General features: G+C 41.9%; 2 protein-coding genes across 3 annotated transcripts; one reads left to right on the top strand and one right to left on the bottom strand.

Moving 5' to 3' along the window:
• Positions 1-1,846: 1,846 nt before the first annotated feature.
• Positions 1,847-6,414, top strand: GPX2 (glutathione peroxidase 2). Its single transcript, XM_011217735.3, has 2 exons — positions 1,847-2,250; positions 4,649-6,414. Exons 1-2 carry the CDS (start codon positions 2,029-2,031, stop codon positions 4,997-4,999), a joined length of 573 nt encoding a protein of 190 aa, XP_011216037.2. The 5' UTR covers positions 1,847-2,028; the 3' UTR covers positions 5,000-6,414.
• Positions 6,415-7,436: 1,022 nt separating this feature from the next.
• Positions 7,437-23,104, bottom strand: CHURC1 (churchill domain containing 1). Of its 2 annotated transcripts, none has more exons than XM_019793881.2 (4): positions 22,948-23,104; positions 18,007-18,142; positions 16,509-16,582; positions 7,437-9,861 (listed from the first exon to the last, which is right to left on the bottom strand). In XM_019793881.2, the coding sequence occupies exons 1-4, from the start codon at positions 23,065-23,067 to the stop codon at positions 9,769-9,771; spliced, it is 423 nt and encodes a 140-aa protein (XP_019649440.1). In that variant the 5' UTR covers positions 23,068-23,104; the 3' UTR covers positions 7,437-9,768. The 2 variants fall into 2 exon arrangements, with proteins under 2 accessions (XP_019649440.1, XP_002914199.1); XM_002914153.4 differs by having other exon boundaries at positions 16,509-16,579.
• Positions 23,105-27,246: the final 4,142 nt, after the last annotated feature.

The following is a 27,246-nucleotide window of genomic DNA, read 5'->3' as shown; positions in this document are numbered from 1 at the left end:
TAGCCAGAGTGGAGAACCACCTACCTAGACTTGTTGCCTACTAAGCCAGTGCAGTTTCCAGAACCACTGTCCCTGTGGAAAGCCATGGGAATCACACACCTGTTAGTGCATGTCCAAAGTAATAAGTTTCTGGAAAGTGGGCCAGTTTGAGGTAAAGTTGGAGGCAAAGGTGCTTTAAAAGAGCCCATCAGTTTTATTCAATCGTGAAAGGTGAGAGCCTGCCTGACAGAAGGTCCTAAGTTGTTCTTGGAGAAAAGGGATGCGTGTCCCTGAGGAAGAGGGAGCCCCCACGAGCCCCCAGCTCAGGAACTTCCATGGTCTTCCTGGACAAAGGACCAGAAGGGCAGCCAATATGAGGTGTCCAGATGCCTGGGAGTCCCGGGGAAGCTCTGGGCATGCAGGTAAGTCTGGCAAGGTCATGTTGAGGTTCAGCCCACTGGCAGGGCCAAGTTCTTCTGATGCAGTGGCCTGGTAGGGACTTTATTGGCTGTTTCTAGGAACTCTACCCAGTCTCATCAGGGGACATACTTCATGCTGCATTTCCTGCCACCTCTTTTAATGGCCAAAGATTCCATTCCCACTCGAGTCATGGAGGCTTGTTTTGAGGGAGCAGCCAGTGGGGACATGAGTTCCGACGTGCTATGAACAGCCACAGAACAGGTTACAAAAGACAGAAAAGCTGGGCACTCCCTGGTGAGTAGTGCCTCCATCTTCTCAGCAAATCAGATTCTCAATATCAGCTGCTCCCAAGCCTTGCTTATTCTTTGTTCTAGAAGACAGTTCCCAATGGATGTGTACCTGTGAAAACACTCTCTAGTAAACATTTGCATTGTTACTGAAGTAACACTCCAAAAATCCCAAAGCCAGGTCAAGCCTAAATGCCAGTCTTTCTGATGGTGAAGTCTAGACATTTTTTTAAAAATCCTATTTATTGAGCTGGTGGGTGCTTGGAATAATGAAGTGAAGCCCTAGGCCTTCGCTTACATCCTCAGACGTCCTGCAGTACGTTCTGTGGCTGGTGCTGAAAACCTGGGTGGCTCCGCTGGGTTCAGAACCATAAAAGCTTTGACTCCCTGAACCCTTCCTTCGGGGAGGGGAGGGTAATGGGCAGCACAAGCCTGCTGGGAGAAGTCTTTGGGACTGAGCCTTTGTCTGAGAGGAGGCAGGTGTGGCTCATGTCCTGGGAGTTACCCACCTGCTCTGTGACTCCTCACCATCGCCCCCGCCACCACTGATGGCCTCCTCGCGAGCCTGTGGAGGCAGAGTGGGGGACATCGTGCAGGAGTTGGTGCCATGCAGGGGGCAAAAGCAGAGGTGCTCTCCAGCAGAAGCAACATCACTCACTGAAAGACCCTTGATGACAAACTTTAGCTCTTCAGCCTGGCACATGCTGACCACTAAAAGTCATTATTTCTAGAAAATCATACTGTCCTCCTAAGGATCCCTTTGATTGTGTGTTTGTGGAAAACAACAGCCAAAGAAAGCGATGTGCACAGGCCTATGTATATTTAGTTTATGGTCTGAGTTAAGGGGACATTCACCCCATTTCTCTTCCTCATTTTCAGATCTTGGCAGACCCTGACCTCTCAATCGCGCAGTTCAGAGCTTGGCCTTCAGCCGACAAGAAATGTCTGTGCCAAGCGAGAACGACTTGCTGGGGCAAGTCAGAGTCAATCCGGCATCCCTCCCTCCCTTTTTTCCTCCCCGTTTGACCTTTGGGGCTCCAGTTTCCTGCAAGTAGTGAATTATTCATGTTTGCACATAGATATCAAATTGGCCCTTCCCAGGTTGCCAGCGGGGTGGGGCAGGCAGGCGGCTTTGTCCAGAGTCTGTAAATAGGAGAAGGCACCTCCTTGTGGAAACGACTCCTACAGGTGGGTGACTGTTTTTGCTAAGTCATCCTGGGGGTGCTCAGAGCCCCACTGTGAAACCCTTCCTGTCCTTCCAGGCTCCTCCTTCCTCCCCACCCCTTTAACAGACCCTGAAGTTGGCTCCGCCACTCTGCAGGCCTCACTCTGCCCCTTCACCATGGCTTACATAGCCAAGTCCTTCTACGACCTCAGTGCCATCAGCCTGGACGGGGAGAAGGTAGATTTCAATACGTTCCGAGGCAGGGCCGTGCTGATTGAGAACGTGGCCTCGCTCTGAGGCACGACCACCCGGGACTTCACCCAGCTCAACGAGCTGCAATGCCGCTTTCCCAGGCGCCTGGTGGTTCTTGGCTTCCCTTGCAACCAATTTGGACATCAGGTGAGGGGTGCCTTGTCACGTACCCGAGGAGCTGGGCTGCTGAAGCTTTGGTAGGCTACGGGGAGGGGGAGAGGGACCGTGTGTCGTAACGTCTGGAATCGCGGGTACATTTTGTCAATCCCAGTCTCGGGGTGCAGGTGACTACCCAGAGGAAGCATGCGAAGTTCTGTCTGTGCTGCCGCGCCGAGGGTGGGGTTTTGTTGTTTCTTGTCTTCCCATATGCTCCATGAGGGCTGGTACGGGTCTGCTTTTCCCTCCACTGTCGAGAAGTCACCTGGTAAATACCCGCGGAGCGGATAAGGGGACGAAATAGAAGATCAACAATCAAACCGGGTTTGAGCTGACCCAGGAGACCTGAGTCCTAGCTAGACGTGGTTCTGCTGTTCCGCGGCTCTGTGCCCTCGGAAGAGTCACTTGACTTTTCTGTTTTAGTTTCCTCATCTGTAAATGGGGGGGGGAGGGATAATGCCACTTATCTCATAGGATAATTGTGAGGTTCAGAGGGTAACAGATACAAAAATAACTTGAAAAATATAAAGTAATATGCAAGTGAAAGCAAAAGCAACTGTATTATCTAGGTTGAAGGACTTTGTTTTAAATCGGCGGAGTGGAGAGTGATTTTGGTGAAGCTGAGGGTGTGCAATGTGCACGGGTCTCCTCTGGGTGTCACGTGCCCCTCTCTGTCTCTGATTTTTCTCTTTTTTTTTTTTTTCCTTTTTTCTTTTTTGGTGTGTGTGTGTGTGTCCCATTTGGGGATCAAATCTCTGTCTCTGATTACTGGGTTAAGTTTTAGATCTTCAGCCCACACACCTCAAGTTGTCTTTTAGGGATTCCCCTATTTTCACTTATCATTTTAACAGTACCAGCAGGCAGAATGTCCTCAAGTGAACCCTCTAATTATTACCCCCTCAGTTCAATTCACAGTGGCGTGAAGGCAAGGACTTGACTAGCAGACATACAGCAGGAAGGCTGAAGTGTTATTGACTGTGACAAACCTGAGCCCAGACCATCACTGCTGTCATCGTTCTTTCCGTGTCTCAGTCTGTTTCTAGGCTTGGCCAGGGCTGGAGAGGGAAAGGGCAAAACCTCTTTAGGGGTGTCTCTTTGGCCCCAGAGGTGCCTCCAGCCTTACACCATCACTTCAGGCTAGCTAGTGGCTGGAGGGAATCTGTAACCTACTGGTAGCCGGCCGGCCATTTGCATTAAGAGGTAAGGACTCTAATAGAGATCACCTTTGGGCTCAAGGTGTCATGATGGCCTGGAACTAACTGTACTGATTGGTTCTAGTAGGTCAGAGGCAAGAACTTTCTCCCACAGGGAGATATCTGACTCTTAGACCCAGGGGGAGGGGTGGAAAATAAGGGTTTCCATGGGCCTTTGGGGGTTGTCAGGGGTGGGGAATGCCGAGTAGGGACAGGACAGGGATGGGGCGGGGGCTGGACAGGTAACAGGCTCAGAGCTAAAGCCTTCAAAGCTACGTCCAGCGAGTGAGTGTAAGAAGTCTTGAAAGAGCAGTCTGGAAGTAAAAGGAATGATAACTACACATTTACAAATTTTAACCCTCAAGCACGCACTTAACTTCCTATGGCCTGGCCTATTCCAGAACCCTAAACGCCCTATCCGGTTGAATACATCCCTGTCGGTCACTGAGCAATTCCATTTAGGGTACATCCACTATTATCTCTAACTTACTTTGCTTTTGTGGTACCTGAAAGCCAGAGTTCCTTGGATGGGGTCTTCCTTCACCAAAGCTTCTTCCTACTTATGCTTCAGATCTAAGACAAGGCAAGATGAAAGCAAGAAGCTATAAATCCCATTCCTCTAGTCCTCAATTTCACCCTTAGCTTGAGAAAATGAGCAGGACAGAGACAGAGGCTATACTCAACACTCACATGTAATTAGAAGCAACGGAGGCAAAATCAGGGCAGAGGGAAAGGGAAGGTTTGGCTGGACGTGTGTGTGAGTGTGAGTGTGTATGGGGGGAGCAATGGAAGGGAGAGTTCTAGGTGGCATCACCTGAGCCTCCTTTTCCTTTTGTTCTACTGCCCTGACCTCAAGGTTGCCTGAAGTTTCAGACAGATACCCTAAGAACTGTTCAGGGTCATTCAGCAGTTCGAAAGTGCTAAGTCATTCACTGTAAGAACAGCCTAGCTAGGAACTGCAAGAATTTGCAGGATGGCCTAGCAAACTATCAAACAATAGCTGTGAGTGAGGAATCTCCCAGTCAAGAGTAGGACAAAGCTAGTGAAGAAGGGAAGAGAAAGAATAGAGTGGGAGTGGGGGGCGCTACATAGAAGAGAATGATCCTGGGAAGGGAGTACAGGAGGGTGAAAGATTTTTGTGGATCCTTCACTTCCCCCTTCCCTCTTCCATGCTCTTTGTCTTTTTCCTCCCCCAGGAGAACTGTCAGAATGAGGAGATCCTGAACAGTCTCCAGTATGTCCGCCCCGGGGGTGGATTCCAGCCGACCTTTACCCTGGTCCAAAAGTGTGAGGTGAATGGTCAGAACGAGCATCCTGTCTTCGCCTACCTGAAAGACAAGCTCCGCTACCCTTATGATGACCCGTTTTCCCTCATGACCGATCCGAAGTTCATCATTTGGAGCCCGGTGCGCCGCTCCGATGTGGCCTGGAACTTTGAGAAGTTCCTTATTGGGCCGGAGGGGGAGCCCTTCCGCCGCTACAGCCGCACCTTCCCTACCATCAACATTGAGCCTGACATCAAGCGCCTCCTCAAAGTTGCCATATAGACATGCAGATCTACTCCATCCAGCCCCTGCTATCTTTCCTTAGGGTCCAGTGTGCCCGCAGGAGACACTGCTGGACCAAAGCTTCCCCTTGAAGAGCCTTGCCCTTCCAGTCCGCCTGTCTCCCTTCCCTCCCCCTACCTTCTGGTTGGTGATTCCATTTGGACCTCCAAGACTTGGGTGGCTCTGGGCCTTCACAGAATGATGGCGCCTTCCTAAACTGTGTGGGCGGTGTCTGAGAAGTGTGAAGGGCTTAGAGCCACCTGCTAGATGCATCCAATAAAGGGCAGGTATGCAAACGGCCAGGCTCTCTGTGTCTTCTTCCTTGACGGAGGGTAGAGGGATGGTACAAAACCGCAGGTGGGACAGAGAGCTGGCAGCACACAAAGGCTTGATAGAGGGAGGCTCTGATCAGGGGGACACCCCAATGACTGTTCAGGCTCTGGCCAGGGTGATTTGTTCAGCATCTCCATACTGCTAAAGGCTGTTGCTATGTCTAATAACAGAGCAGCTGTCCTGATGTTGGCATTATGCCACAGGCAATTTAGGGCTGATATGCCAGTACAACGTGTTGGGTCTTTCCCATGAGGCTCAAGTTGAAGGAATTATTTAAAGATTCCCAAAGGATCAGGAATTAACAGTATAAGTGATTTTGCAGAGAGTCAGTAAGGGCCATAAAGCTAGGAAAAGGGCTCCCCACTTGGGCAGGGAAAATGCTACATGCTTCAGAAGGGACCTAACCAGTCTGGCTCAGAAGGGAACAGGGAAGGCAGGACTGGAGAGACTTCTTTTACAAGGACATTTCCCTCTTACTGAATCTTTAGTTGTGCTGTTGTTAAGATGAAGGGAAGTGAGAAACTGTTTCCTTTATTCTTCATCTCGTTTGTCTCCTTTTCCATCCTCAGAAGTATCAGCATACGGTCATAAACAAGATATGGCAAAGTTTAATATAATCACCCACTTTCAATCTTTTCATCACATTTCCCTAGGGGCACTCAGGAAGTAGGAAGGTGTCTCACAAACAAGCTTTCCCTGAGAGCTGAGATAATGCCACTGGATTTAGAGGAGGGACAGAGACAATCACTTCTCTGAGGGCTCTAACAAAAAAATAAAGCTTGGGGTAAATGATTTTAGGGAACCAAGGTACACAGACTGAAAGTTATTATTTCCATGACTATGTTCCCACAGCTAAATCTCCTTAGTTTAAGAAACACTGAGCCAAAATCTAATCGGTGATTTCAAATCTGATTTCTTATAATCACCATCACAACTGTCATCTAAACTATCATTTATGGAATATTTACTACACTCACACACTGCATAAGTACTTTATATATATTAGGTTACTTAATTCTCATACTGACCCTAAGAAAAATTGTTCTGTTTAAAGAGAAGGTAAGTGAAGAAGACCTGCCAAGGACAGAGGGCTCCAAGTAGCAGAGTTGAAAGTTAAACCCAGGTCAGTCAACTATAAAGCCTGTACTCTTTTTTTTTTTTAAGATTTATTTATTTGGGGGTGTGGTAAGGCAGAGGGAGAGGGAGAGAATCTCCAGCGGAGCACAGAGCCCAACATGGGGCTTGATCCCACAACCCTGAGATCATGATCTGAGCTGAAATCAAGAGTCAGATGCTTAACTGAGCCAGGCAGGTGCCCCAAAGCCTGCACTCTTAAATACAACACAATAGTGCTTTCCTCTATCTCAGAGTTCCTTCAGAAAGACCACTGTTAGCTGCCTATACACGGCACTGCACAACTTAAAAACATTTTCACTTACATCATTTGATTTAAAAACTCTGCAGGAGGCATGATTATTTCTATTTTTCCACTGAAGAACCGAGGTGCATATAAGTTCCTTGTCTAATATCCCAACACGAGCAGGTGGCAAAGCTAATTTTAGACCTAAGTCTCTTGGTTTCCTCTCTATTCAACCATACTGTATCTCACAATAGAGACTGTACTACAGTCGAGAAACACACAACTGAAACTGAGAGCCTCAAATTCAGTGAAGTAACTTAACCTTGCTCACAAAAAAAAAAAAGAGGAATGAAACAAAGAATTCTTGATACCTTGATAAAGAACAGGGAACATATACTTCTTAGTAATTACTGATAAGTAACAAACCATATCTGGTTGTGCCCGCAATATATCATATATCAATTGATTAGTATTAGGAGAAGCCAAGATCATTTGAGAAAGACTGGGCCAGCTAAAATAACAAAACAAACACGTTGAGCTCTGACTCCAAGAGCTTAAGTATACAGACTGCAGATCTATACATCACAGAGCAAGCAGACAAAGAATGAGGTGCTAGGACAAGCCCAATTACATCTATAGATGATTCCTTTTCTTTCTTGCATCTCAAGAAGGGAAGTAAAGAAAACTGATATTTTTGCCTGGCTCCCCTTTATCTGAACAGAAAAATATGCATTCAGTAGAACTGGGTTCAAAAGGTCTTTATTTGATTAGATCCATAGAAGAATTTTAGAAAATAAAGTATCACAAAACACAGCACAAAGTTAGTTTAATAATGACAAATATGGATAGGATCTTATGTTTTAAGTTTTGTAATATATAGTCCAAAACAGATAATTATACAGCCTGTAATAGATGAGGGTATCAGTTGGGGCTTATAAAATCATACCCTTGAGCTCCAAATGACTAAGTTGGAAGCAGTAGCAAACCCCAAGAAGGGACAATTCAGAGGCTATAATGGGCTTAGTGCTGCTATTTAAAGTAATGAAGCATTTTCTCTGCTTTCTGGATCCATTTCACCAAATGATTTCCTCAGCAGGTCAGATATAGATTCGCAGAAAAGTGGAAAACATTTTCCAGGAATAATGCAACTGATCCCTAAGGAAGAGATGACTTAACTTTTCTGAATAACAAGTCTTAGTCTGACATGCCTAGATTCCTTAGAGTGCTGTAGCCGACATTTTCAACTTCTTCCTTACCTTGCCAGACCCTTATACTTCATGTGTCATGAACAGCTGTGTTGAGACGGAGTCACTATACTAGTTGTGTGACCTCAAGTTCCTTAACCTCTTTGTGCTTTAATTTCTTTGGCTCTAAAATTGGGATAACAATAGTACCTACTTCATGGCGTTGTTAATGAGTACGAAGTAAGTGTTTAAAAAGGCCTTGGCACATAGTAAAGACTCAATAAACCTCAGTATTATTATTATTATTATTATTATTATTATTATTATTCCTGTTATGTAACAAAACTTCCCTGGGATCAACAATGAACACTTGACTCACTTTTTTCCCTTACAAGCAAAGCTTTAGTTTAGAATTTTCAAATTTCTTAGATATGAAGAGGAAACAATTTTGTTTCTAATGTCTGACCCTTTAAATTTTGGTCTTAGAACGAGAAGAACTAACCAAAAGCCATCTCATTGTATATAGTACTTTATATGCTTATTTGGATCTTCTAACAATACTGTGAAGGAAGTAAAATATCAACTTTTTTTAGCCCAGTCTAATAGAAATGGGACAATAAAGACCAGAGGTATGCTTTGCTTAATGGTTATCCTGCTACCAAATGGCGGAGAGATCTAAATGCCAGGGTTTCCGACACCCAAACCAGTGTTCTTTCAACTACACAGGGTGAGATATTCTAAGATCTCTTTACAGCAGTTGAAATCATTCTATTTACTTATATTAATTAAAGTCCCCACTTGACTCAGATTTTGCGAGTTTTAACCAAATGTCCTTTTTCTGTCCCGGGACACTTTGTTACATTTAGTTGTCACGTTTCTTTACACTCTTTTTGGCTGTGCGAGTTTCCCAGACTTGTCTTTATGGCCTTGACAATTTTGAGGAGTATTGGTCAGTTATTCTGCAGGCTGGCCCTCAACTTGGATTCCTCTGATGTTTTTCTCATGATTAGAGTGGGGTTATGGGTTTAGGGAAGGAAGACCATAAAGGTAAAGTACCCTTTCACCACATCATATCAAGAGTACATGCTATTATCGATAGGATTATCACTGAGGATGTTAACCGTGGTCACTTGGTTGAGCTAGTGTTTGTCAGGTTTTTCCACTTAAAGTTACTCTTCTCCCCTGGCATACTCTACTCTTTGGAAGGAAGCTGCTATGCATAACCCACCCTTAAGGAGTGGGGAATATCTACATATATTACTTGAAATTCTTCTGCATGTCTATCCTTCCAATCTATGTCTTTATTTATTCAATCACTTATTTATATCAGTAAGGGCTCATAGATATTTAATGTTTGGGTTATAATTCAATACTACTTTATTTTGTTGCTGAAACTATTCCAACTTCAGTCACTGGGAGCTCCTTCAGCTGGCTCTTTTGTCCTTTTGACATACTCCCAATCATTGTGTTTTATGGGGATTTTACGGGGGTTTTTGGGGGCACTTTCCTTGTGGCATAAAATGCTCCGAGCTCATCTTGTATATTTACTGCCTCAGTCCTAGAATCAATCATTTCTCCAAGGAGCCCTGGTTCCTTTTATTGGCACCAAGACCTGGGCATTAGGTATGCTCCCATTCTAGCTTTATTTTCCAGCCACATAACTTCTAACAGAGATTCTTCATTCTGATGTGAACTGGGAACTTTAGCAGAAGAGCTCAGCAGAAGAACCTAATCCCCTAAATTACTTTTTCTTTCAAAGGATAGTTAAGTCTAAGCAGAAAAAAATATGCAAAATAATTTCCATTATAAATGAAGGAAGACAGACCATGAGGCTTGCTTTGCTGTATTGTAACCCAACACAACATAGTTACTACAGAACTGCAGAAGGATCCTTAGAATAACAGAGTCATTTGTCGAGGGTCATCAGGGAGAATACTGATAGTATCTTCAGCTTTGCCGCATAACAGACACAGCATGGTGTACTCCTAGAACAAGATAAAGTGCATAATTACATTGAGGAACAAGGAGAAAGACCTTCATAACTTACTCTGGTAAAGCTATTCTCTTGAAATGGATATTTCTTCTGCACGTTAGATCGATCTCTTCAATACCTATCAGGGATGTCTTAGGTTTATTCTGTGTATCCTAGAGTCTTTTGTTTATGTAAACTGAACACATGCTGATGCTCTATTTACTGTGTATACAAGAATGTCATCTTGGAAATGCATGGCTATTTCTTGGACTTAAAACACATACTGGGTTAGGGGCGCTTGGGTGGCTTGGTCAGTTAAGCGTCTGACTCTTGATTTCGGCTCAGGTCATGATCTTGCGGTCATGAGATGGAGCCCCATATCGGGTACCATGCTGGGCATGGAGACTGCTTAGGAGTCTCTCCCTCTCCCTCTGCCCCTTCCCACCTTCCCTCTCTTAAAAAAAAATCCAAACACATATTGGGTTTAATTAGCACTATTTAATTAACTGAGAGAGAGAGTTAGTGGGGGGGGACTGGGGTGGAGGAGGGGGAGAGGGATAGGGAAAATCTTAAGTAGGCTCCACACTCAGCATGGAGCCCCATGGGGTGGGAGGAGTAGGGGGTGCTCAATCTCATGACCCTGAGATCATGACCTGAGTCGAAACCAAGAGCTCAACTGACAGCCACCCAGGTGCCCCTAGTGCTGCTATTTAAAGTAGTGAAGCAGGGCACCTGGGTGGCTCAGTCGGTTAAGCATCTGCCTTCAGGTCATGATCCTGGAATCAAGCCCTGCATCGGGCTCCCTGTTCAACAGGAAGCCTCCTTTTCCCTCTCCCTCTGCCACTCCCCCTGCTTATGCTCACATTCTCTCTCTCTCACAAATAAATAAATAAAATCTTAAAAAATAAAATAAAATAAAGGGGTGAAGCAAATTGAGTGTGGATCCCTATGGACAAATTCCTATTCTTAAAGTTGCTCCTTTATAGATTATTTAAGACTACTAAGCAACAGAAATGATTTTTTTAAAATGAAAGAAAGAAAGATCCCAAACTAAAACAACTATTTTTATCTACTCCAAGAAAATAAACAATTAAGTTAAATCCACTCATCATGCCTCATATTTAGATAGCTAGCTGTCTGGAATTTGATCTATTTCAGGAGTTTATGTTTCTTGGGCTTACCAAATGTCCAGGCTGATTTAAAAAAAAAGAAAAGAACGAAAAATTGCCATCTGCAATGACATGAAGGGACCTAGAGTATATCATGCTAAGTGAAGTCAGTCAGTCAGAGAAAGACAAATACCATATGATTTCACTCATGTGGAATTTAAGAAACGAAACAAATGAGCAAAGGAAGAGAGACACAAACCAAGCAACAGACTCTTAACTATAGAGAACAAACTGATGGTTACCAGAGGGGAGGTGGGCAGGGGGATGGGGGAAATAGGGGACGGGGATGAAGGAGGGCACTTGCCGTGATGAGCACCAAGTGTTGTATAGAAGGGTTAAGTCATTACCTTGTACACCTGAAACTACTGTAACACTGTACGTTCCTGATACTGGAATTAAAATTTTAAAAAATGTCCAGGCTGGTGACAGAAGCAGCTTTGTTTTAGGGAAAACTCCTAGGGCAAAGTCCTGTTTTTATAGTCTTCCCCTTCTAGAATATTTAATATAGATCATAAACTATACACACATAGTTCCTTTCAAGCTTTTGCTTAAAAACTTTCTTATCTTCTTTAGGAAAACAAACCTAATGCCAAATCTACTAGTATTTCCACACTTCAAACTGAGATTGTTAGCTGTCTGGGAACTGGTCAGTCAAGGCAGTTTGTGTTTCATGGGTCTGAACAGTCACTAGAGAGAGGGTCACAGAGATAAACAATGACTATGGTTCAGAGACTCAGAACTCAGGCAAGTGTATTTCTGTTTCCTATGAGTGAGTTCAGCAGGGGAGCTTACTTGTGGCAAAAGAAAGATTGTTTCTTAGAGACCACACTTAATTTCAAGGTCTACTCTACACACACGATAGGGATAAATAGGGGCTAAAGCTCAAAGAACAAATACAGGTCTCATAAATTAAAAAATGAAATAGAGGGGAGGGGGGTGGGGGAATGGGATAGTCTGGTGATGGGTAGTAAGGAGGGCACGTATTGCATGGTGCACTAATACGCAACTAATGAAGCATCGAACTTTACATCGCAATCCGGGGATGTACTGTATGGTGATTAACATAATATAATAAAAAAATCATTAAAAATAATAATAATAATAATAAAAATGAAATAGGGGCATCTGGGTGACTCAATCAGTTGAGTGTCCGACTCTTGGTTTTGGCTCAGGTTATGGTCTCAGGGTCATGACATTGAGCCCCAGGCCGGGGCTCTGCACTCAGCAGGGAGTCGGCTTGAAGATTCTTTCCCTCTGCCCCTCCCCCTCAAAATAAAGAGATCTTTCTAAAACAATGAAATAAAAATCCACCCTCTAGCTCTTTTACTGCTCTCAAATACTTTTGCTTTCACCTGCCAGACATTACTAGTAGGATGTGAACCTTTCACTGGAAATGAAGAAGAAAACAATAATAGTCAAAACAGAAAAATGTGTGAAGCGAGACAAACATCTGAGTTTTCACCCAATCTATCCATTGACAAGTTTTTATTAAGTGCCTAAATGCTTTGCAATTAGCTAGGCGCACTGGCAGACATAAGAGAAGGAAAGAACAAGGTCTGACCTTGCAAAATTTACAATCTAACTTGAGAGCAAGAAAAAAACTTAACACGTGGTGTATTCTGGAAAGGTTATTAAATAAGTAAGACCGATTACACCTGAAATCTTTAATTTCTAGTTGGTCTGGAATCCAAGTTTCAATGTAGGTCAATTACTTGGATTTCAAAAGCAGTTCCCCATAGTAGCAATGTTGTACACAGCAGTTAGGTTGCCAGGAAATTCCAGGGAGTCTTTCAAACTCATACTGTGTAAGTACTATAGAATCTAACCGTACATAGCAGTGCTTCTGTGGGAAAATCGAGAATTCTAACTTGGAATGCCAGGAACACATCCCCCCGTGCTGCCAGGATCAGGACACCTCTTATCAAAACTCGCCAAGTTGGGAGGATAAGAAACCCCCCCCCTCAAGTCATTCATGGAAACCCTCAAAGTCTCCACCTGGGCAAAGCACAGGGACAGAGATTTGGAAGGAAGGGTGGAGTGTGTGGAATCACCTTTGGGAAGACCAGATCCTTTGCTTTATTCTGAGGGGCCCATGGCACTTTTCTACTATTACTACCTATTAATTCTGACCCCAACTCCTTTCCTTCCCTAGTCCACAGAGGAAGAGAAGGCAGTCTCACAGTTCCCCTTTTGCTTCCTGAGGCAAACTCATAGTCCTTTCAATGGCTTTTAGGGTGATATAAAAAATAAAGGACACCAGTAATCATTTATAATGCATTTTCTGTTTAAACTCTGTACTTCTGTCCTCCCCCCCCACTTGTGCCATCGGAAAATCTCACTTTAACAATGATATTATGGTTATTTTAAAAACAGAATTCTTATCTTTTAGAGATATGTACTGAAATATTTACAGAAGTAGTGATATATTTGGGATTTGATCCAAAATAATCCTGTAGGGCGATGTGGGAATGGTGAGATACAAAGTAAAACAAACTGAAGCTGGATGGTGGAGGTTAAAACACTATTCTGCCTACTTTCGCCCATAAGACATTTAAAACAAAACATTACCAATGTGGGGAATCCCACCTTGAACCTGAAGTATCGCTGGAGTGAAACAGGCGCTGGGGCAGGGCGGGAATGAGGAAGTAGACTGTTGAAGCTGAGAACAGAGTTCTTGTGCCAGTGGGGCTGAGAAGGAAGTTCCCAAGTGGCTACTCACAGGAGTCAGGGCCCACTGTCGGTATAAGGAAACGGGGAAAGCAGTACAGGCCGGACTATCAAGAGCAAGGAGGAGACAGAATTTAAGTTCTGCTTGAAAGAAGTTAAGATTTAGTTGACCTGAAGGTAGAGAAAGGGACTAGTCAAGTCAGGGAAAAGGCAGGAATAAGGACAGTGAGAGGGAAAGGGCAAACATTTCCCACATGGAGCAGCGAGATCAGCAGGATGATGTATTTGAGCAAGATTAACTTGACGGCAGTGCGTCGAACTAGAGTTTGGGAGCTGCTGTAGTAATTTCGGTTGGAGTGGGTATGGTCCTTGACATGACATGTGGCAGCAAGGGCCAAAAAAGGCAAGAGAAACAAAGAAAGAAAGGAGGGCAGGCAGAGTGTTAGCGTCAAAGAAGGACATTTGGGAGACAGCTGATAGGTTTCCGGTGAGCCTGAGTGTACGTGTGCTCACTATTTGAGAAAGTAAAGAGAAGGTTCCAGACCAGAGACCAAAGCTCAGAGGAAAAATCAGTTAGGGGACAATAGGAAAGGAAACCAGGGAAAAAGCATAAGAGGGCTCGGAATGATTTAAAAAGAAAGAAAAAAGTCTGGCACCATGGACCTCAAGGGAAGAAATCCTTCAAAAAGCACAATGGTTGACAAAACCAGACCCAGGAGAGACACTAAAAGAGCTAAGAACTGAGGCAAGGTCACAGCATTCGGCTACATTATAGGAGACCTCTGAGAGAATAGTTTTAGCAAAGTGAAAATGAAAACCAGTTTGCAGGTGGTTAAGAGGAGCACAGGGAAATAAGGAAAATAGAGTAAAGACCTATTCAAGAAAAGAAGCAAAAGGAGGGACAGAGATGATTAGAGGTAGGTGAGTGAAGTGAAAGGATTTTTAACTTATTTTTTAACCAAAGAAGAATCAAGTATATTTACTGTAAGAAATATTTTAAATCCCAGGGAGACAAAGAAGATGCTCGGTAGAGAGCAGATTGGTGAGGAAATGCAGAAAGGGTAGCCTTAGAAAGGAATAAAAATCTTCCTCTCTTCTGGGACAGAGGGAAGAGTCTGAGGCTGGACAATGCTATGTGTGGTGAGCCAAAGAGACTAGTGGGAAAGAAGAGAAAGGGAAGGTGGCCAGCCCCGTAAGAACCCTGAAATGAGGAGCTCAGATATATTACACTGTAGCTAAAATGAGCTATGGAAAGGCCAAAGCGGTAGTCTAAAGCATCACTTTCAGGAAATGAATCTGATGGTAGGATATAGAATACAGGTGGAGGGAAGCAGATGTTGAGAGAGAAGAGGAGGTGGAGAGGCTGGTTTAAGAGTTGGGTTTTTTTGGCAAGAGAATTTTACTGGCTAGGCATTGTGAATACCAGCCATCTTCCTTTATCTTCTTCCTACCCCATAGTCATTTCTGGGGCAGCTTGGAAGATGGCTATGTTCAGTCATAAAGGAAAATCAGCTAGACTTTGCTTTCATGGCAGTGATAGACAATGGCTTAATTAGGGCAATCTTAACATCCATTTAGGGCTCTAAAAAGCTCCCAGGGGCTTCAGAAGCTTCTGCAAAATGGCTATAAGCCCTCCTTTCCTCTCATGAAAGGACAGAGCTGCTCCTTTAAGCCCATGATATGCTCCCTCCCCTATTTGGCCACTACTCATTCACTGAGATCTTGATTTTGCCTTAAGTTACATATAACATTTAAACATTTTTTGAGGCATAATTTTTGGATGCTGAGAAGATGTGGTCAAGATGTTTTACAGATTAACCACAACATATCAGACCAGATTCTCACAGGTGAATAAGTACTCTCGTCTACACTAAAATACGAATGAACGAGAGCGGTTACATTGTCAGATTCTGTTATGGAAGATTATCATTTTTTTCTCATTAAAATCCTACCCAAATTTGAAGGACTTAAAAAAATTCCCCTGCCTGTTAAAAGCTCCAACCTGATATTTATATCCTATAGATGAATACACAGTTCACTCCAAGTAAGTAACTCAATCTGAAAGCTTGAAAATGGAGGCAGTAAGGGACAGTCACAGGTTCCAGTGTGTCCTTATGGTTTCCAGTTTACCCTTGGCTCTGCCCCACTGTCCAGCTTTTCTTCCTGACCATCAGATCTGTGAATCATCAACAACTCAGGCATACGGTAGCCTTCCGTACAATTCTTCATGTGCTCTCATGATTGTACAAGGCTTCGTCCTTATAATAAGTACTTATTCTCTATCCTTATGGTGGTCCAGCTTCTTTCCCCCAACCTTGATATATCCACCCTGTCATCTTACTTAGTGAATTGTATTAAAATGCCTTACCACAACTGAGACTACAGAGTTGCTCAGCTCTATATGCCCGTGGGGGAAGACAAAGATAACCTCCTTATCAAAATTTCCATGCTCAGCAAGTATGGGGGCAGTGGGCAAGCCAACACTTATAAAACCAACAACTGTGCAATTACATAACTGGATAGAGAAAAACAGGCACAACTGTAACCTCATAAGAAGCCACAATGTGCTGTTCTTTATAAACAAACACGACAGGCCTGAGATATTACTTGTAAGGCATGCATTTTGATTTGTGACTCTTATGGAGACAGATTTGAACAGATATACTCACGTCTAAAGTGTCTCTCTTAACATAAGTAGAAAAGAAGGATGGTCTCCTTTTTTATATTTACTAGTACTTCACTTATTAAAACTATATCTAGATTTACAAAAGTACTTTTATTATTCCCCCTTCCCCACAATAACATACCACATTGATACATTTACCTGAAATTCATCCATGATACTGAAAGTGTACTCGTGCCGGGCTATTACGTGATGACAATTCTTACACAGATCTGCTGAAACAGAGGGAGACTTAAACAATTAAGCCTTGGAAGGTGTCTTAAGACAGAAAAATTTCTATTTTCAGCATGGTATTGCTTTAAAAGACTCTTAACTGATATATTTAACACAGCAGCAGGAAACCCATTATAATATCTGCCTTGATAAGAAATCCAAAATCCATCACATAGCAATGCTACATAACGAAGGGCCTCAACTCAGACATTTAACAGGCATATATTAATTCCCATTCTCAGGACTTAGAGACACTGTGCTACTAAAAACAATCATAAATAAAAAGCCAATGCTAGACATTAAAGTGAATTTAATAGTAACAAGAGACTCTAGTAAAAACATATAATAACTAGGATTTGAGTGCTTAGTGAGTGCTTACTGTTTTAAATGGTTTTTATCTGTTTACTTACTTAATCTTCTCAAAACCCAGAGAAGCAGATACTATTGTTATCACCTTTTTAAGGATAAAGAAACAAAGCCACACCACCGTTAAGTAATTCGCAAGACTACTGAGGTAGGAAGTGTTGGAAACAGAATTCAAACCCATTCATTCTGGCTCCAGAGCCCTTGCTTGTAACCACTATATCCTACTACCTCTTTAAAACAGAATTTAAAGGGTTATGGCTAAAATAAAGAAATAGTCTGTTCTACTTTAGAATACTTTCAATAGTCCGACTCAATTCTAAAGGCTTAGTGTCCTTCATATTCCTTTTTAAAAATATCATTATTTGCACATCTATTCCTCATATATTCAGAACATACCAAAGAACCAGGAAACAAGCAAAAAGGGGTGTGAACAGTTTAATTTCTTGTCACCATACCTGGCGACTAAAATGTACCTATACTTAATTTACTCATAAAAATTCTTAGAATGCCAACCTCAGCTTATTTATTTGGTCCCCAGTGCTGAGGATGAGGATCAGCATATGAAGGCAGCACAGCAAAAGAAACAACAGACGGATGATGAGATAGAAGACCAAAAAAGCTAGGAGGGCAGAAACAAGACGAAAAAAACCATAACATCCCAGGGCCATGTAGCATGGCAGCAAAGAGCCCTAAACACTTCAGTAGCTGTTGGAGAACATCACTGTATTAGACTGTAATAAAAAAAAGAAAACTCACGTGAATGACCCGAAAGGTTAAAAAAAAAAAACCTCTCATTTCAGAAGGCATAAAGACTTTAAAAATAAACAAAAAATGGTGCCTGAATCATAAGCTTCAGTTATCTCCAAAAGTCACTTATGCAGAGTCTGATGATGCTAGGATCATCTCTATTTTCCTCTTAAAAACCAAACTAGCAACTCTGTTGCAATACAATATTGAAACAGGCCTCATAAAACACAACATATCAGTAGGTACAACACTATCAGCTTTCAAAAGCCAGTATCTGCTACCAGACTTGCTCGAAAATAAAAAGTCTACTTACGATCATAGGTAACTATTTCTTCTCCATCTTCCTCTTTCAAAGATTTGTTTGTGATCAGCATAAAATCCCGCTTACTGCACACTGCACAGCCTGTAAAGTTCAGCAAGAAAGATCCATTCTCCAGGCAGATGTTACCCTAAAATATTAAAAATAGAAATTTAATTTTCTATTTTAAAACCCTTAGTGAAAATAATTAATAGACTAAAAATTTCTAAAGGCAAAAAAACATGGCTAGAATTTACTTGCTTGAAGTCTGCACCAAGTAATTTTTGAAATTACTAGCTTTCCTTTAGAAGTGCTATTTACGGCAAAGAAAACTGAAGCGGTGTTAAAGCTGTAAGTCTCTGAGGACTGCAACTGTGTTTGAGAGGACTAAATGCAAATGGATATTTAGAAACTTAATGAAGCTTTAATAATATAAAATGTGAAAAGGAAAAATTAGAAAAATTTAATAGCCAATAATATTCAATGAGGCATAGCATAAAACTAGAATTAAAATTCAATCAAAATGGAAATACTGAACTAATGATAAAAACGATCTTATACAATGTGATGCTGAGTTGATTATTGAAATAGCATTTTCTGATGCCTTAAAAAATAACACAAGATAAGCAAACAAGAATAAACTCTCATCTCTACAGATGCCAGTCCTTTAGGGTATGTGTGATTCAGGCAGAGAAGATAAGCTCTGCAATTCATCAGACTGACACCATGGCACTCAAAAGAGAAAGGGATTTGCTTCTTCATGAAGAAATTGTAAACACCTTATGCTCCTAGCTCAAGGGAGGTCTTTGCTGAAGGCTTACTAATAATTGTTCAGAAAGTCATTTTATAAAGAATCTAACTCAACCTCATTTCTGACCAATACAGAGAGTATTTTTAACAGTCCATGTGACTAAAAACCAGTCCAAGCACCAATTCTCCGATGCAGCTATGTGCCTGATACTGTGCAAAAGCAAGTGAAGGATCAGAGAATGAGTCACCTCTTTCTTCCTCCAAGGAGCTTATGAACTATCAGGAAGACCAGCTTTAAGTGATGCCACAGTGAAGCCTTCCTGGATTCCCAGCACCACAGTTAACCTCTCCCTTTTGAGTGGCTCCTTGATGCTATATATTAAGGTAGAGATTAACTCTGGAGGCGGGGGTGGGTGGAAGCGAGGAAATCAATCTAACTATGTAGTTGGGAGATACTAAATCACAGGCACATCAACGTAACTATTAAAGGGGGAAAAAGGCCTTAGGGTTAAAGTATAAATTTCCAGCTATTAAGAACAGGTCCTTTGCTTTGATTTTCTTAAAAATAAACATCACTGAAGTACAGCTTCTATACAATAAAACCCACACACTGTAAGGGTATAGGTGAATGACTTTTAACAGATATGTGTATCAAGGTAACCACTATCCCAACCAAGATATAAAAATTTCTATCTTCCTAGGACAGTCTTCAGGCTTTGCAGTCTATCTCCAACCCCTATCTCGCCTCAGGCACCCCTTGATCTGATTACTATCTCTAGATATTAGATTTGCCTGTTATAAAATTTTATACAAATAGGACCGTGAGGTATACTCTTCTGCATCCAGTTTCTTCTGCTCTGTCCGTATTAGTCACCTATGTTGCTGTACTGGTAGCCCATTGCTTTTCATTGCCAAACAGCATGGATTCATGCTGTGAGACTTTTGGGTCCTTTTCAGTTTGGGGCTATTATGAATAAAGCAGCTACAAAGATTCAGTAAGTCTTGTGGAAACATATATCTTTCTCTTCAGTAAACACCTGAAGTGGAGTTGCTGAGTCAGATGGTAAAAATATGGTCCATATGAACGTCATAACTGCCCGTTAGTTTTCCATTTTCTCTTCCCACCAGCACTGTTGAGCTCCAGTTGCTCCACGTCCTCACCGACTTGAGGTACTGTGTCTTTTCTTATCTTAGCCATATTAATCATGTGGTATCTCACAGTTTTTAATTTGTATTTCCCTCATGACTAATAACATTAAGCATCTTTTCATGGTGCCTACACAGTACCTTCTTTTGTAGAGTGTCTAGTCAAGTCTTTTGACCATTTTTTGAAAGTTAGGTTGTTTATCCTATCCAGTTGTAAGAGTTACTATTGAGTTGTAGGAGTTCTTTATATATCTTAGATACAAATCCTCTGTCAGATTTGTATTACAAATATGTTCTCCCTATTATTGGCATGCCATTTTTAAATAATGTCTTTTGAAGAGCACTTAGTTTTGATTCTTATGAAGTCCAATTTATCAAACTTTTTCTTTCACTATTTGTTTGTCTTCTAAGACTAGTATTTCGTCTGTGAAAAATATCTACCACAAATCTCTAGAAAATTTTATGAAACCAAAGATAAATATTTATTACCTACTCATTCCGCACTTAGAACTTCTTGACATGCTAATCCATTATTTTTCACCGACAATTTTTTGGATGAGTACACTATACTTGCTACTATCATCTTATTGTCCTTTCCTTTGCTAAGCTCAAAGTGGCTTCTGTTCTTACTGCCCTCAGAAATATCGCATGACATCGAAAACTCCATGAGTTGGAAGGACCTTTCAGATTTCAAATGGTCTGTCCCTCCTGAACAACATTTCTCCAATGGTTGCCCATTCCACTTTTGAAAATCTGTTAGAAATTTCTTTGTTCTGATTCAAAGCCTACAACCCAATAACATCCACCCACTAATGATTTCTAAATCTGCCTTCTGAAATTCCAGAATGACAGCCCTTTAATTATTTTAGAACAGAATTAAGTCAGAAAAAAGTGCCAATGAAAGGCACTTTTCTGGTTTCCCAATCCCCTCAATACTTTTCTCTATTCTTCTTAACTTTATTTTCAGTTTCCAAATTATTCCTTGAAGCTCAGTCCTTGATCCTGCTTGATTCTCCACATTCTTTTCCCAAGAAAACAAATCCTTTCTATTTTGACACTCTTATTCCACTAACTCATCTGGTTGAATTTCACACCTAAACTGCAATCTTGTATTTTCACTTAACTTCTTGGATGTTACATTCTCAATCTTAGATGAAACATGATAAAAACAATCTGACCATGTGCACCCCAATTTTCGTTCTTTCTCCCATATGCCTCCAATTTCTGTAATGATATTTCCAATTTCCCAACTGCCTAGATTGAAAACCCTAAGATCATCTATGCTCCTCCCTCCATTAAATTGGCTGAGTTCTAGTAATTCTCTCCTTGACAGGAGGTCTTCGTTATCTCATGCCTACACTACTATTACCATGGCTCCCCAAATACTCTGTAGGACTCTCCCTTTTCTATTCCCCCCCTACCATAACCTCAATATACAGCCATAAGATTCCATTCTCCTAAATAATAGATTTCAGAATTATGTACCTATTCGATTTTCTTGATGGATGCCCAATGCCTAAAGTGTAGAATCTAAACTTAATACAATTTTTAAGTCTTTTGATTAGCTCAATTCTTAAGAATCCAACCCAATCTCTTTAGTACTCTTCACTACGAGCGCCTCCCTCGTGTGGTCTCTGAAACGTGCAGTGTTCATTATTGGATTCATAAAAAAATTTTACACTTTTAAAAAAGCATGAAATAGAACACAATAAAGTATATGAAACATAAATATACAGTATAATGCCTCTACCTACAAGATGTCAGTAGTACCCCCAGCTGTGACAACTAAAAAGGTCTACAGATAGTGCCAAGCATCCCTGGGGAAGCAAAATCTCACCTAGTTGAGAACCACTGCTCTAATTAATTCACTTTCATTATTCATTCATTCCATTCTATGACTGCATCACACTTTTCCAGTGTACCACTACAAATAATGCTGCTGTGAGCATTCTTATACAAGTCTCCAGGAACATATGTAATGCATTTATTTCTCTAGAATGGGAACTGCTGGGTCATTCATATGCATATTTTCATTTGATAATGCTAAACCTTTTTCCAAGGTTGTACCGTGAATGTTCTTGTTATATATCCTTCCCCAAAAACTACGTATTAAGATATTAAGAGATGAAACAACTATAGATTTCCTACCTCCCAACCATTACAAGAATCCTTGTTCTTGTTATATTCCCCAAACCTCTGGCTCCTCCTTTCCTTCTTTTCTACCCTGGTCACAACCAGCCTTCAAGTCCCAAATGAAGTTCACCTTCCTTTTGGGAGAACAGCGCTATTTCTCTCCCCTTTCTCTGAACTTGAACAGCATTTATGAACTGTACTACTCATTTTTTGTTAAACACATACTCCTCAGATGCAATGAAAGCTGCCGATTTCTTCTTTGGCATCCCTTTCTGGCCTAGCAAAGTAATCTAGCTGCACACATAAATGTTCAGTAAGTATACCTGGAATGAATGAGAGTAAACAAGCTTCGGCAACCTCCCGAGCTTGAGAGGAGACGAGATTTTTCAAAACGTAACAGCCAGGAAACCTGAATTCTGGCCTTGGCTCTCCTCTTAAGAGAATGTGAACTTGGGCAAGTGATGATTTCCCCTCTTTGGGCAATAGTTTCATCTGCAAAACTGGGTTATAACATATGGCCTCAGAGGTCCCTTCCAGAGCTAGAATTCAGTAAGAAAAGTGCATTTCACCAAATCAAGCTTGAGAATGAAATCAGGGGTGTGTGTGGGGGAGGGGTGGAAAGCGTGTCCCTTCGGCGTCGTACTGGATTGTTGGTGGTAATGGGGTTTCCTTGGTTGTCCCCTGGAGCTCGAGAGAAGCGGGGTGACCGCTGATGTCAGCCGCCAGGGCGGGGACCGGCGGAACGTACGGCCACAGGCCACCCCGCCGTCAAGTGCCTAAATACAGCTACCGGGTCACTGGAATGGGCAGAGCGGCTGGGTCGGCCTGCACCCGGCCTCTCAGGGAAGGCCAGCCGGGGCCACGAGAAGTCCCAGGGGCTGGCCATGGGCCAAGGGAGAGAAAAGTTCTCAGCGCCCACTCGCTCACCCGGTTGGGATACTCCTTCTCCACACAGCCCCCACACATCCCGACGCCGTTCACGAAAACGGTCCTCCAGCGCTTCCGGGAAGACGAAACCTCGCGAGAGCAAAAGAAAGGTTGCCGCATGCGCCCGAAGTACTCGACTCTGGAGTATTTGCTCTCGGGAACTTACGCAAAGTCTCCGCCCGTTAGCCAGGGTTGTTCGGGCAGCGCCTGGTCTCCTAGGCAACGACGCCGGGCCCGGAGTGGAACTTGGGAAACCTAAGGAGGAAGAAGGGCGGGACCGTGGAGCTTGTGGCGGGAAAGCGAAAGGGAGCTCCCACGGAGCAGAGTTCTTACAGGCGCCCTCCTGAGTCTGGACTGACAGAAAGGCGAGTCACAACACACACGAAAGGGAGTTGTTTCTCGCTGCCTCGGCTTACTTCGTACATAAAGCTGAAATTATAATGATTTATATACAACATCATATCGGTGAGAGTGATAAATCAGCTCTCGGCAGGTGAATAAGCAATAACCGAAGTGTCCGGGAAGAGGCACTTACAGCTCTGCAGAGAATCTCCTAAAACTCCTAAAAAGAACTCTTAAAATGTTAATAATAAATGACCATCATTTATCCCATTAGCGGTGGGAAACGTGTTTCTGTGTCATAGAAGCACCTCCGGGACATGCACACACTATGCAAATAGAAAATGACCAGGTCGATCCTGCAGGGGCTGAAAATACTTGTGGTTGGAACTCTGCCTTTTCCTTTTCCTCCATATTGAAAGCATCTTACTTTTCACAGTAACATAATGAACCTGAATATGAATATCCAGAATCTGTCTTTGTGTTTCTGAACAACCTGTCTTCATCATACCCAGCTACTCCAGTGGAGACATTCAATAAGAGCATCAGCATCCTCCCTCAACCCTGCCTATTGTAGTCAAGTCAGTGAAGAATCAGGGAGCATATGAGACTGTGGAATCCAGATTCTTTAAAGAAAAGATTAAGAGCGATTTCAAAGTTCATTCTATTCTTGGAATAATTACAATGCCTTCCACTTGTATGATACTTTCAACCTGCCAAAGTGTCCTCATTTCAGCTTCTAATTTTATGCCTTTACAACCCTATAAGAATGGTAAGGAAAATGTCTCCCCTTTTCAGATGAGGAAACCAAGAAATAAATGGTGAAAGGTCTTATCTGTGGTCACAAAACTGCTACCAGTCACCCAGGACTAGGACTTCGTTCCTATCCTGGGCTCAACTTCTTTTTAATAGTAGCCGGTAGCCACATGTGGCTATAAAGCACTTTTACATGTGGCAAATTGGAACCGAGATGTATTGTCAGTACACACTAGATTTAGAAGACAATTTTAGTAAAAAATTGTAAAAATGTAAAATATTTCATCAGTAATTTTTATATTGATCACATGTTAAAATAATTGGGCAAAAAAATTATTATTAAAGTTAATTTCATCTATTTTAAATCTGGCTACTAGAAAATTTTGAATTACACAAGTAGCTTGTATTGTATTTTTTTTAAAAAAGATTTTATTTATTTATTTGACAGAGATAGAGACAGCCAGCGAGAGAGGGAACACAAGCAGGGGGAGTGGGAGAGGAAGAAGCAGGCTCATAGCAGAGGAGCCTGACGTGGGGCTTGATCCCATAACGCAGGGATCACGCCCTGAGCCGAAGGCAGAGGCTTAACTGCTATGCCACCCAGGCACCCCATGTATTGTATTTCTGCTGGACGAGGCTGGTCTATACAATTCTCTCTCTTGATCCATTTTTAAATGTGTCCTCTGTTTTTAAAACCTAATGCTGACTTTTAATATTACTAACCACTGTATCTATTTTTTTCAATTCTATAGACATTTATGGAGGCGTTTGCTCAAGGATCTGTGTGGACAATAGGAAGGTGAAAAAGACATTGTCCCTTCTTATTCTCCAGAGACTCACAATAGAGCTTGAGAGTTAAGATAAGCATAAATACCTATAATTACAGGCAGACTGTCGTTTAAGAGTACAAAATGGAGAGACTACTTCTAGCTGGGAATTGGGAAAGAGAAATTTGGGCCTTGAAGGATATATAGGATTTTAAAAAGCAGAGAATTTTAGTATAGGAATTTCAGGTGGACCATGGCAAGGAGTTTGGATTATCCTGCAGGTGATAGTGAGCCACTGGAAGTTTGAGCAGGAGGGTGATATCAGAATTGTGTTTATGAAGATCATTTTAACAGTATTTTATTGGGAATGATAGGAACGAGAAGAAATGGGACATTGAAAGGCAAACACTAACAGAAACCACAAGGGGGAGATGTATAGCTTTCTGCCTCATCACTAACAGGGAACAATTATGATTTTAAAAATTAAATAAATAAAAAATACATTGTAGTCAAAGATCTCAAAGAGTAGGTTCTTTGGCATGAAAGACAATCTACATGTCTGCCAGGTTTGTTTGTTTTTTTAACTTCCCAGAGTGATATGGTATCTTGTTATTAAAATGAGCACCTGAATAAAAAGGTCATCTATTCTTAGGTATGAACTTTCAAGAGCTAATGGCTATCCACCCAATGAAATTCTCCATTCAAATCTAAATATATCCAGGGCAGAGAGGCAGTAAATGAGATGGGAGGAGGTGGGCAGCACCAGAATTTGAAGTGTGATTATCCCTTAAAAGAATATGAAGTTTTCTGAGGTTGACAGGTAGAAGAAAGGAAAATAGAGGCTACCAAACAGGAGATTAGCCCTGGAAAGGAATGACCAAGTAGTGGTGTAAAATAAGCAAAAAAAGGTTACCAAAAAAATCTATTTTCTTTTCTCTCATAGGTATTTATTTAAAATAAAGTTTGTAGGAATCATTCAAGGATTAACTTCTAATAGAATTTTCTCTGGGACAGTACTCTACCATAGGAATCATTAGTAAACATATGATGTCAATAATGTATATTAAGTATGCCCATGTGTTGCAGCTTATGCATGAGTTTATTTCTTGGTAAAAACAACCCGTTTAAGAAACTAGATGTTAAACCTGTTCAATTGCATATGCTAAACTACATCCCTGGGGCAGGATTACAGTTTTTCCTTAAGAGTGCAGTTTGAATCTTCTTTTAACACCCTCTTTCTAATACGTTTGTCTTTTGTCTTTTATGATGCCTGATTCCAAGAAGCTGGAAGGATGCAGGGCCTAGAGCATACCTATCATTTTCATCCTTTGTTTAAAGGGATAAGGAAACACCCTGGAGCGTAATTTCACAGATAGATTGAAACTCATTTCTAAAAGGAAGATTTATCTGCTTGGTGAAGGCATGTGTTCTTTCCATTATCTTAAGGGAAGTGTTAACAGGGGTGGTTGTCTTTACCTGGTTTCACCTGCCTGGGGAGGATGAGTCAGCAGCAACTCTGGTGTTTTACTGTGAACACAGGTGAGCCTGACTGGGGGCAGGTGCAAAAAAGCTCCTAAGAAGGCTCCCAAGAGCTTGGGGCCAGCTTTGTTTATTTTTTTCCTTTAGTTCAATGGCTAAGTTGGACTTTCTTTTATTCAGGGTTCTCATGGCTATTCAGATTATAAACTCCAGCTTCCAAATATGTGACATTTAAACAAAAAGAGAATTGCTACTGTTCCCCTTTGACTCTGTTTCCTTTAGCTGAAATATACAGATGATTATTTCCATATACAATTTTCATAACATACGTCAAAATCTCTGATTTTCGGGGCGCCTGGGTGGCACAGCGGTTAAGCGTCTGCCTTCGGCTCAGGGCGTGATCCCGGCGTTCTGGGATCGAGCCCCACATCAGGCTCCTCAACTGGAAGCCTGCTTTCCTCTCCCACTCCTCCTGCTTGTGTTCCCTCTCTTGCTGGCTGTCTCTATCTCTGTCGAATAAATAAATAAAATCTTAAAAAAAAAATCTCTGATTTTCTTCAGGGGAAATGTTATCCTTCAAATTTTACATGGATTGGGATAGATTTAATAATCAAAATATAACTGGGTTTTAGATATGCGTTTATTTTATTCCATGTCTAATGTGTGCCCTAAGGATATAGTAAAACTCAGAGCAGACTTTTGTTTTCTACCACCTATATCAACTCTGAGAGGTGAAGGAGTTTGGAATTTTCAGAGAAGCCAATGGAGTGAGGAAATGGAAGTTAAGAAGCTCCTCTTTTGTCCTGGCTAACAGAGGGAGGTTTACTTCAAGGAAATTCAGGCGCGAAATCCATAGGAATCGAGAAGGTTGGGTAGTTTTGAAAAGAGTAGCATGACTTGGAATGGAGAAAGGGTACATAGAAGCTGCACGGAATATTTGGGAAATAGTATGGTGGTT

The sequence above is a fragment of the Ailuropoda melanoleuca genome, chromosome 14 (genome assembly GCF_002007445.2).
Source record: "Ailuropoda melanoleuca isolate Jingjing chromosome 14, ASM200744v2, whole genome shotgun sequence".
In the NCBI taxonomy this organism is placed as follows: Eukaryota; Metazoa; Chordata; class Mammalia; order Carnivora; family Ursidae; genus Ailuropoda; species Ailuropoda melanoleuca.
The sequence above is the reverse complement of the archived record's forward strand: the minus strand, read 5'-3'. Positions and strand labels throughout refer to the sequence as shown.

Bases quoted from the DNA above. Each gene is read 5' to 3' on its own strand.
- CHURC1 (XM_019793881.2), bottom strand. From the start codon at position 23,067: ATGCGGCAACCTTTCTTTTGCTCTCGCGAGGTTTCGTCTTCCCGGAAG. The intron at 18,143-22,947 runs GTGAGCGAGTGG...TTAATATTTTAG, and splicing joins AGAAGGAGTATCCCAACCGG to GGTAACATCTGCCTGGAGAA. The intron at 16,583-18,006 runs GTAAGTAGACTT...CCTCTGTTTCAG, and splicing joins AGAAATAGTTACCTATGATC to CAGATCTGTGTAAGAATTGT.